The 12,553-nt window shown below is 29.5% G+C and overlaps 1 protein-coding gene across 1 annotated transcript in view; it reads left to right on the forward strand.

Annotated features, from left to right (window-relative positions):
* LOC143257814 (anoctamin-5-like) overlaps nt 1–12,553 on the forward strand; it is a 75,965-nt gene that overhangs the window by 52,397 nt on the left and 11,015 nt on the right. The window contains exons 18-20 of the mRNA XM_076516843.1: nt 5,496–5,635; nt 7,550–7,702; nt 12,204–12,256. Of these exons, the coding sequence (XP_076372958.1) occupies nt 5,496–5,635; nt 7,550–7,702; nt 12,204–12,256 (346 nt within the window). The remainder of the gene's footprint in view (nt 1–5,495; nt 5,636–7,549; nt 7,703–12,203; nt 12,257–12,553) is intronic.

The raw sequence follows: 12,553 nt of genomic DNA on the forward strand, positions 1-12,553 counted from the left end.
AGTTTTATAGGAAAAAGATATAATTACATATATAATTCTTGAAAATTTACAACCAGTATGTTACATACATCTTTCTATTTCTTTTAAAGTGTCATAAGTTTTCTCCAAAACCATACTCAGTAACTATAATTTTAAGACCTAATGTTTTGGCCTTAGGCCAAAATCAGATATTAAACCTTAATATAAATTCTCTGTAATTTAACAGTAAAAGATGTAGATGAAGGAAAGTGTGTGTGAGTAATGACTGTGCATGTGTTCTGTATGATAATAAATTACTTATGACAGTCAAGTGTAGTAGTACCAAGTAACAAACTGTAAAAACAAAGTAGGAGGGAAAAAGTATTTATGTATATAGTAAAAATGATTATTAAAAATAATTATTAGTTTATACGATTTTTAATTGTAGTACAGTTTGTCTGTTTGTTTGAAGTTAAGCACAAAGTTACACAGTGGGCTACTTGTGCTATGCCTACTTGGTTTTAGCATTGTATATCCACAGACATACTGCTGTGCCACATGGAGACCTTTAGGACAGAAAAAATGTAGATTTTAATAAGTGTATATAATATATATGCTCTATATAAATAAGAGGTTAGTGTGACATAGTACTGACATTTGGGGTAAGGTCTTGAATTTTAATGGTTTCCAGCCACTAACGTTTAGTAGTATCTTTTACTTGTGACATAATTTGTGCTTTGAAATTGCAACAAGGAAGGCGAGAGATTTATTGTATACTATAAATATCCCAGGAGAAATGTTTGAGGGTTAAAAAAATCTCCATATGTGTTGTTTTTTCATGTATGTGAAAAATAATATGTGTCAGTATTCTCTGGAAGTCATTGTAGCTGATGCACAGTTCTGGTCTAGTTAATACAGTAAAAATATATTCTAGTTTATTGTAGATATAAATAGTAAGGCAACATGGTGATAAATGTGCACACCAATAACTGTGCTTAAGAAATAGTTTGATCATACAGATCTACATCAATTTTATGATGTCGATATTCACATGGCATGATGATGAAGTCAGTCAAGGATGTGATGAGTGTTAGTTGGTGAAGAAAGAAATGAAGAAAATGAAATACACTAGTGAGAAGACTTACCTTTCTAAAACTTGTGAATAAAGAAAAGTATAAGAAAGTCTAAAGTAAGAACCAGAAGATCTTAAGTTATGAACTTGAGAAAATTAAAATATTAAAATTAGTAATGATCAAGTGGCCATTTTTAGTGGGAGGAACCAAAAGCCAAAAATCCAAGTAAGGTTTCACATAGTGCCATTTAGTTTTTTTTCTAATAAAACTGTACTTTAATTCATTCTCACATGTGTTTTGATACTTTGCCTTGTCTAATCTTAACTGTTTGAAAAATGGTGCCAAAGCTTTGTTTGAAATAATGGATGTTTTTTATTCTAGATAAGTTTGGCATGTAATAATTTTTTCAAAATATTTTTCTGAACTTGTGTGGAAGTAGTGAGAGAAACTCTGTCATAAATCTTTATGAAGATTTCTGGAGATTTAATATGTCAAAAGAAACTAAATTCAGCTAATAAAGATTTCTGTAATTTTTGAGACATATACAGGAACATTTCCTGTCTTGTTGATATAATTTAATTTTTTTAAGCTTATTCATTTCAATTAAAAATAGGAAGATTTGATAAAATATCCTTCCTTTTATTGATATTTGAATATTTGGTACTAAAATGGCTTTAATGTATTAGGTAAGTTAATCCATAATACCCTTTTCCAATATTCAGCAGTCCAGTTTTTGTATGTCTTAGCTCTTGACAATGTTTGGAGATCAAAGTAAATGTTTTTTAACTGCTACATAACCGAAACTTCCATTCTCATTCAGTAGTCTTTATACTGTAGATTTGGGCACTTTTCTGTCATTTGGTATATGGTCATTCATCTCATGATTAAGATTTGTGCCAGTCTCCTGTGCCAAAGGCTTCATTAACAAAGGTACTTAACATCAGTATTAAGTGTAGGTCTTCTGCCTCTTTCTTTCCTATTTTCAAATTTACCCGTTTCAATTTCACAATATGAGGATGTACTTTACAGTATTTAGAGAGCATTTCAAGTCTGCAACAATTTGTTGGAGAGTCCATCCAGCATATTAAGCTTTCATGTAAACTCTCTGATCTGTTGATAATCCTATACAACTTTTTGGCCATGTTATGACAAGAAGACTTGCTATATAGTGTTAAACACTTGATTTCTTCAAAGTTTATTTGTGGAGTGTTATAAAATTGATTTATTCTAGCATATACCAGTACCTAACTCCTTTCACTTTTACTTCTATATAGTTAAGGCACTGAATGGATTACAGTAACATTTATTTCATACCTTAAATTTGATTAGTATGTTCATTCAAGGAGAACCCTTATGAAATGCCCTTGGTATAAGTATATGGGAATTCAAAAGAATGTTAAGTATTCTCATTGTGGCCCATTCAATTCTTAACATAAATCAGTGAAGCATTACCATAGTGTTGAAACTTACATTCTGAAATGACATGGAAGAATTAGCCCCATAATATTAAAATAATAACAAAATATTATTGTGCCATAATATGATAAATTAGTGCAGTTTTAACTATACTTCTGTGCCCTTAATGGCCATGCATAGCGTAGTGTTAGTGTGCTTAGACTGAGGATGTATTTGTTTCCTGTTGGCACAAAAGAACAACCTAAACACTTTGGAACCATGAATGCATTATGAAAATTATAGTCCAATTATTTAGTCAGGCAAGACTAGCCGAGATGATGGTGACTGCCATTGAATAATTGTCATCCCACTAGTTTATCCATTCAAAATTAAGACAGTTTTGTACAGATAACCTTTTTGTGTAACTTTGCAAAATATTTTTAAACACATTAACATCCTTATAAGCCTTTTGTTTTGGTACTTTAAGTTGTTAAAAACTTTCCTACACTGACTTGCTCAGTTGTTGAGCACTCGGTGTCTGGGAGGTTCCAGGATTCAAATCAGAGATGGGAAAATACTGTACTATTCTTGAGCAAAATTCTGAATCCTCTGATCTTAACTGAATTTAAAAAAAGAAACTGGACACAAGTTAGATGCAACAACATTATTTTTATTTTGATTAAACAACAGTCTAAGAGAAAAACAAGTGTACTGTGTGGTATCTTTACTGGAGAGCTCTCTAAATGTTATGTCTCCAAAATTCTTTTAAACATATTTCCAAAATCATCATTATGTACTCAAAACAACAGTGCCATTTATTTCAGATTGCAAGTGCTATCTATGTGACTGATGATCTCTCTTACTTCAGAATAAGATTTATTATAACCTTGGGGCATCACCTGGTTTGCCAGCTTTTTCAATACAGTGTGTTGTAAGTTACAGCAGTCTTTCTCATAGTAAATGTTCATGCGACACCTCAGGTGAAAGACCTGTTTCACGCTAGCTAGAGTGAGAGGAACACCTTTGACTAACATCCTACAGGGTGGTCCAAAATTATCTTTCCTGTTTCAAAATTTAACAATTAAATAAATACAACCATGTAATTTTCAACGTCTTGCAACCTAACTCAAACAGTTTTTATTGTCATGTTGTTGTTTTCTTCACTACAGTTACCCCATAAAATAACAACCATGCAAGGAAAGGCTCAGTGTGATGGATTGGTTTGGGTGGTCCAGTTCTGTAGCTTTAGTGTTCATTGGGCATCACTCCACTAGACTTCTTTCTTTAGGAATATATTAAGGATATTGTATATTGCACACCTGTAGTAAAATCACAGAACTAAAAACCATGGTAAAAGATGTCATAATCACTGTAAGTGTGGACATGTTGTAGCAAATGTAGACTGAAAATAAATATTGGTTAGATGTGTATCTCAGGATGGCTGGTGTGGATATTTACCTTTGTTAACCTTAAGGTGACCTAAGAAGGTCGAAACATTGTTTTCTGCTTTATTAGTAAAAGTGTTAATACCCATATCAGCTGTGCTGAGATACATTTTTACTTCAAGTGGGTTTCTCATCATCACGAATGGGTTAGACATGCTGAGAGCCCTAAATAATGCACATCTTAAAAGTCTACTGATGTCAATAAAAACTGTTTGAATTATGATACAGGAAGTTGAAAATTTCACATTTGTATTTATTTTATTATTGAATTATTAAATCTTAAATAAGAAAGATAATTTGGGCCATCCTGTATATTAAGACCACACACATTTTGAAAAGTTTCACATTGATTAATGGAGTAGTAAACATAATATGTCTTAATATATCATAATACAAGAAAGAAAAAAAACATTACCACAGCAATGTGTGGCCAAAAATATATCTTAAAGTTTTTACTTGTAACAGACTAAACAGCTGTTTATAATGAACAACAAATGAGTGCCTCAAATATATAAATCGTCTGTAAGTGGTCTCCCTTCAAGATATTACAGTTACATCAATAGGTCATAATTTCACACTTGCATCTTTAAAAGCGGCATAAATAAATATATTACTTAATAATTATTACCTCTATAGTTGCTTTTTAGGTTTTAAACAAATTTTTTCAAACTGTTTTGCACCAATTTTCTTGTAAACCCATGACTTTCTTGGTAATAAAATCCTTGTCATAATAGTAGTCACACAGGAAATGGAAACACAAATAACACCAATATTGTAATTCATACTCGCAATTACTGCTACATCTTATTATGTGCTTTGGTCTCAATGGCTCAGCTGTAACTCTGAAGACTTATAACTTTAAAGATGTGTTTTCAATACCTGTGGTGTACACAAAACAGAGTGTCCATCTGGTAGTTTTTTGCTTAACAGTAAACAAAAATCTTATGTATTTTACTTATAAAATGAGTAGCTTAACTCATTCCCATTTTTTTCACAGCCATTTCATTACATTAATTATTGTAACAAACAAAACCTTAAAAAATTACTCAGTGTAATTCAACATGTAGACATCACCAATAGATGAGTGTCAACTCAGTAGTTTGAAGGCTTAAAAAAAGGGGAAATAATTTAATAGAAAACATCATACAATAATGCTTAAGATAATGATGTGAGAAATAATTTAATAGAAAACATCACACAATAATGCTTAAGATAATGATGTATGAAATAATTTAATAGAAAACATCATACAATAATGCTTAAGATAATGATGTAAGAAATAATTTAATAGAAAACATCATACAATAATGCTAAAGATAATGAGGAAAGAAATAATCAATAGAAAACATCACACAATAATGCTTAAGATAATGATGTAAGAAATAATTTAATAGAAAACATCACACAATAATGCTTAAGATAATGATGTAAGAAATAATTTAATAGAAAACATCACACAATAATGTGGTAAGAAATAATTTAACAGAAAACATCATACAATAATGCTTAAGATAATGATGTACTGGTTCTTTCTTTTTGTTTCCACTCTTAAAACTGTTATATAACAATAAATATATTACTGAAGAAATCAGTGTATGAGGTTTTTTTTTATTTTGAAGAATAGGAAGTTCACAAACTGGTGGAGGTCCTATAGGAGATCCAGAGGAAGGGATGTTCCTCAACAAACAATTTCCCGTTGGGAAGAAGATTATAACTTGGATCCTGCTGATACAATGGCACTATTTGATGAATATTTAACAATGGGTAATGACACTTATAACACAAAGTACCTGAATTTTTTACAAGTTATTTTTAAGAATATTCCATATGAAGAAACTATGTGTTAAGGCTTTTATCTAAATCATTTGTATAGAAATGAAAACAAATAAAAACATATCCTTGATTAGATTATACTGAACACCCAAAAGCAGTGTTGATTAATTATTTATTGAAATTTCTGTAGATCCGTAAAAAGAACAAATATATGTGTGTGTTTAAAAAGACTGTAAGGTTTCATGTACCTTTAACACATCATAGAGACTTTGAATAATAATTTCTTGATTGGTCCTGCAGCAATACTGATATGTTACACAATTAAACCTTTTATATAAGAGGTATGTCTAATAATACAACATATCCCACCATAACACATATCATCTTGTCATAATTACTTAATAAGTCAAATAAGATAAAGCCTTTTAAGGTAAATTCATGTAAAATATAAGATATTTTTCTTTTCTTTTTATGTATCCTTAAATGTAACTAATAATTAATTTTTTATAGAATATTATATTTGTTTCATCATAGTGTGATATTAAAGAAGATTTAAATTGGTGAGTTGTGGACAAATTGTAGCAAATGATGTGTCCTAAGTATCCTAAAGGATGTATGATCAAATAAAAATATTTTTGTCATGTAAATAACCTCTAATTTTTAAGCTTAAATTCATTTTCTTAAAAACATTATTAATCTTAATTTATAGAAAGTAGAAACTTAGTAAATTGATAAAAGTATGAAAGACAACTTGTACAGTATTTCAATAGATTAAGTTAAGTTCGGTATGAAGAGGTTGTAAAGCATTATCTATGTACATGTTTTAGCATGTAATTAAAAATATAATGTATAAAGATTAGAGGTTTGAAACACATTATTTTAATTATTTCTTAAATATTATATAAAAATAATGTAATTTAAATGTATAGACAGTCTTACCTTTTGTATCTCATGGTGTTTTAATATGTGAAATTTTCATGGATTCTAATAAAATTTGGTTAATAAAATGGTCCAAAACTTTAATACATGAAAATCGATTTTGGCACCTCTACAGTTTAACTGAATTTCAAAGCCTTCAGACATAATTCATATCTGTGTATACCATAAAATATTATCTGTATTTTGAACTCTGGATGCATTATAAGAATGAGAGTCAGTCCCTTACTCTGGATGGTGCAAATATCCATAGTTGTTTTTGCATAAATACAGTTTGTTTGTGTTGTGGTATATTTGTTACCCTATTGCAGTATAATGTGTGATCTATGTGCCTTCTATTCTCTGTTCATATATTCATCAATATATTAAATATCCGTAAAGGACCAGTAATTTCTCTGATCGTGAGATCTTCCTTATGAACTATATTTTCTAAAAGACTGTTGTACATCTGTTTCTGCACCTTTATGTAATTGGTCTACTTGCGTCTTGACTTTATGTTTTAAAGATTCCGTAATAAAGCATTTACAGCTATACTTCAAAACATAAAATAGATCTCTGTGAAATAGATTTTATATTAATCAGTTTTTAGTTCCTTGGCTGAAGGTCTTGAAGAAAACACTAAGGTGTTTATCATAACAAACCATAAAAAATAACTGTAGCTTCCCTCTTCTTTTCTGTGTAGTTGTCAATCATGATATATTTTTAAAAGGTAAAGGATTTACCTTAGCATTCTAATATATACATATATATATATATATACTGTAGTATTTATTAAATAAATTTAATATGCCATAAGACTGCAGTTATTCTTCAGTCAGATCAGGTTTTATTTTAAAATCCATAGTTTATATAACTGTTTTTCATGAGATAATTTTTTCTAATTTGTTTTAAATATTTTCAGTTATTAGTTTTACGTAAACATCAGTTATATTTATTTATTACCCTAACCTGATTTTTTTGTTCTTTTAGTTATTCAGTTTGGCTTCCTGACATTATTTGTATCAGGTTTCCCTTTGGCCCCAGCATTTGCTCTACTCAACAATGTGATAGAAATTCGTTTAGATGCCTACAAATATGTGACCAATTTGAGGAGACCTATTCCTTTACAAGTACAAAATATTGGTAGGATACATAAATTGAGTTTTTTTCAGATTTATCTGTGAAAACCTTAATAAAATTAATTTCCCATTCAGGGTGAAGAAGATAGCAGAAATACAGGGTGGTTCAAAATTATCTCTCCTATTTAAAAATTTAATATTTTACTAAGGAAATACAATAGTGCAGTTTTCAACATCTCTAGCCTAACTCTACAGTTTTTACTGGCATGTCAGTAGACTTCTACATGTGCACTATTAGTAGCTCTCAGTATACGATGTATGACCTCAGGCTGCATTTGCTGCAATGTGCTCACAGTAGTGATGGTATTCATTATCCTGGTTAGTCTTTAGCTCCATGGTGTTTGCTGTAGATATTTTACACATGATATCCTTAACATACTACATACTTCTGTGTTGTAGTGGCATCTATAATTAAATTCTACCACAATCACTGACTTGGTTCCTACAAACCAAATGAAGCACTGAGCCTTTTCTTGCATGATTGGCATTTTATGGGACACTTCTATTCACTGAAGCAACAAATAAAAACAAGACAACAAAAAGTATTTGAGATGGTGTACAAGATATTGAAATTTCATGGTTATATTTCTTTAGTTATTTAATTATTAAACTTCAACATGGATCACAATGCATAATAATATTTTTTATAACCAGTAAAACTAAAACAAAATAGCAACTACATGTACTTAGGTGTTTAACATGGTTACTGCATCTTTTATGTTTACCCATCCATCTGCTCTAACCCATTTATATTTGAATGTTATTCTTTATCTGTGCATTACTGAAAACAAACAGATAAATATATTTTATGACATAACTGAATTATTTTTTCCAAAGTTCACAGATATTGTTACTTATTAAAACATTACACAAAAACCTCTTACTTAAAATATGCCAAAATAATCTTGAAAACTAAGAATATTATTAAATCAAACTTAATTACTCTAAATGATAGCATAGCTGCTTAGCTTTATTCAAAGTTTTACATGAAGTAAATATAGAATTACACTTTTCTGTAAAAATACAATTTAATTTAAAAACTTTTACATGGATATTGATTATAATTTTAGTAATACTATTGAAGGTAAAAATACTGTATGTATAGAACAGTACCCTTCATCTAGCATTGTAATAACCATTGAAGATAACATTTAAACTTTGAATGTTAAATAATAAATTACTGAAAGACAGTAGTTAATTAAATGTCATCTTTTCTTATTAAGGAATCAACAAATTGCCTATAATACAAATGTATATGTCAAAAAAACATATAAACTTCTAGAGTTAGTTAGGTTGTTCATTAAGAAGAATATAAATTGCATTGAATTAAAGTTCTGTATTTAATGGTTTCTCCTTCATTATGTCATCAAGATTCTAATATGTATCCATTTAGTATGGTTGAGCATTCTTCTAATGCTAAAACCTTGCTTTAAATTTGATAATGAATGGGTTTGTGTGGAAATATTTTATTTATAGTATATCAAGAGAAATAGAATTTTAATGTGTAGGATATTTATTTAGGTGTACCCAAGTATATTATGTAATGTGGAGAAATCTGGTTATTTGAGAACATTTACTAAAATACAACAATCTGTATAACTCATAAAGCAATAGTGTCTTTTTGTCTTACTTTCTACAGTATGGCAATGGTACGTACAATAAAGAACAACATTTATTAGTGATAATTAATTGTTTTGGTCAGGAGATGTACTCCAGAGTGCCAGTATAAGGTATATTTTTTATTTAACCTAAAAAAATTATAAATATTAAGATAAATTGATTGTAAAGTTCTTCAAACTATAAAAAAGCAGCAGTGTGACTGACATAAGTTTGTGATTCATGTTGTGTTTATGATGACATGCCAGAAGGCAGTTGTAATAGAAGTTTTATCAGTACACTATATTGGAGTCAAAAGCACTGAGCACTGTATGACATAAGTAAGGCATTATTTCCAACATGGATTTGAAAAAAGATGTTTCCTCTGAAGAAAGTTGCAAAAAGGTAATTAGAAAGAGAAGGCAGTCAGCAAGGCCTTACTCTATGTATGTGTGGCAGATCATCACAAACTATATGCTACTTTACCTGTGATTCTTATGGTTTTTAGAGAAGCATTTATCACCATAAATGATGTAATTCATGCTAAATTTGCTCAAAGGCTGAGTATTCATAATATTGTTTAATAAATTTGTAGTCATATGTTATGTATAACATGAACTTTTAAAGTAACTTGCACCTAATGAAGTAATCACTATCAGAGCTAAACATATTACAGATCTATAACAAGAGATGACAATAAGTTACCAGTTTTACTGTGTGAGCTATAAAATTACAATACACATTGATGCAATTACAAAACCCTCAATCAGTCACACACACAATTCCATTTAAAATGGTATTGTTTCTTGTGGCCTTCTCTTCATGAGGGTGGATATAACTTTCTAGTAGATTTAATGATTTATGTTTCAACTAACAACACCATTAGAAAACAAAAATGAAAACTTTTCTAAAATTTTTGGACAAGATATCAGTGTATTCATTTTTCAATGAAATATACAGATACAAATTCTTATTAAAATTCAAATCCCACATGGTTTGAAATATTCTCAGGTAAAACTTAATTTCTCTAAAACAGTGAAACAGGTCTACTGAATAATAGGAACTACAAGATATCTGTCACAAAATATTTCCAAATTTCTCTGAAAATGAATTAGTGAAACTAAAATAGAGATGAGTACAGTATGCAATTCAATGATGAACTTTATTATTTATAACACAGACACTGCATCTATATTTTCTTAGGATGCTGGACAGTCTCTGCTACTGGATAGTAAGGTGTCTTCTCTTCAAACTGTATCTGTTGAGATTTTTTACCAGACTGTTTAAACCTGATATTACTTACTTCTAAGGTATCGCCAGACTTACCCACAGTAACTAGAACTACTGATCATTTTCATTCAAATTTAAAGATGTTTGTAACCTTAAGGTTTAACCTGACCTATTATTGGAGGACTGTACTGTTAATGTGCAACATTAAAACCATACCACTAAGGGTCAGACTGAATAATACTTCAAGAGAATGATAAGGAATGGATGTGTTTAAAATTAAAATAACTATAATTTTTGTTTGTTTGCTTGTTTTTGAATTTCAGGCAAAGCTACACAAGGGCTATCTGCTCTAGCCATCCTTAATTTAGCAATGTAAGACTGGAGGAAAGGCAGCTAGTTATCACCGCCAACTGCCAACTCTTGGGCTATTCTTTTACCAATGAATAGTGGGATTGACCTCACATTATAACAGCCCCATGATTGAAAGGGCGAGCATATTTGGTGCAACAGGGATTCGAACTCGCAACACTCAGATTATGAGTCTAGTGCCTTGACCACTTGGCCACACTGGGCCATCATGTTTTGGCCATATGTTATGTAAAAATATATGTCATAATAACTGCATAATTCCAAAAACGACTATGAAAATAAGAATGTATAAAATGCATGGTGTACACCACAGTTTAAATCTCACTGCATATCTGTAAACGTTTTTTAATCAACTCAGGAACAGCAAATAAGTATATTACCTTGGGTAATCATTTGTTTTGAAATTTGTTCAATATACACTGATACCAGAAAAAAAGGGGGAATCCATGAAAAAAAAATTGTCAATTTCTAGCTTCTTTATACATTTATATGTATATGTTTGTTTTGTTTTTTTGCATAAGATAGTATTTTAGTACATTTCACCATGGTTTATGGTGAAGATATCCTTTTATGGCTATACTGACTGAATCCATGTAGCCCTGTATTTGTTCTTCATTACTGAATATTGGTTCTTTAAGGGTTATGGTTTGACTTTGTAAATATTTAGTTAAATATTATATATGGTGCTAATTTTTTCAAATTATAGCATAAAAATATCTTTAGGTTGTCATTAAATACCTGTAAATATAAAAAAATTATATTAGATTAGGTTGGAATATGCATTGTCCTACCAGAAATATTTGGACACACCTTAACATGTTAAATAAATGACCCAAAGAAACTTAACAGTTTGAAATAAACACAATTAGAGAGTTTGATATATTAACAGCTATGAACTGTGTTATTTTTCAATTGGTTATAAATTTGTTGAGTTTGAGACAAATCTTGTTATATGCTACTGAAAGTATGGAAAATTTATGTTAAAAAGTTCCAATGTTTATCAAGTTAGTCAAAACTGGTGTAAGGAAAAGACAAAGCCATTGTTATAAAACATTGTAAATAACTGTTATGTTAATAAAAATTTGTTTCACTATATCTATTCTGGCACCAACTGTGTGATTTGTTCTGCATATTTTCTGTGTGTTTGGCTACTTTGTAAGGGTTGAGGTATTGTACCCTAACAACTAGCCAGGGTTCATTTTTATCATATTTTTTTGTTTTATAGATGACATTTTATGGTTTCAAATTAAGGCATTTATGCTATGACACAACAAGGTTTTAATACCTTTTCTCTTTTTTATTTTTTACAGGAGCTTGGCAATCTATTTTGAAAGGACTATCATCAGTTGCTATTATTACTAATGTTAGTATATTTATATATGTTAAGCTGATCTTTATAATCTTTAAATCATTAACCAATAATACATTACAAAACTAACTAAATAAAATGGAATTCCTAGGCATGTTTCAATAAAAGGTAAACAGTGTAATTATCAAGGTGTTTGAAAATTATTTAGAATAAGGATGAGATAAGATGTTATTAGAAATAAAAATGGTTAATAAAAATATCGATTTTTTTTAAAACTAAACTTGAAAAAATATACCACTTTTATGTTTGTCTGAAAAAAGTTGTAAACAAAATAACCAGAGAGGATTTAAA

Source organism: Tachypleus tridentatus, chromosome 7 (genome assembly GCF_004210375.1).
Source record: "Tachypleus tridentatus isolate NWPU-2018 chromosome 7, ASM421037v1, whole genome shotgun sequence".
NCBI classification, from domain to species: domain Eukaryota; kingdom Metazoa; phylum Arthropoda; class Merostomata; order Xiphosura; family Limulidae; genus Tachypleus; species Tachypleus tridentatus.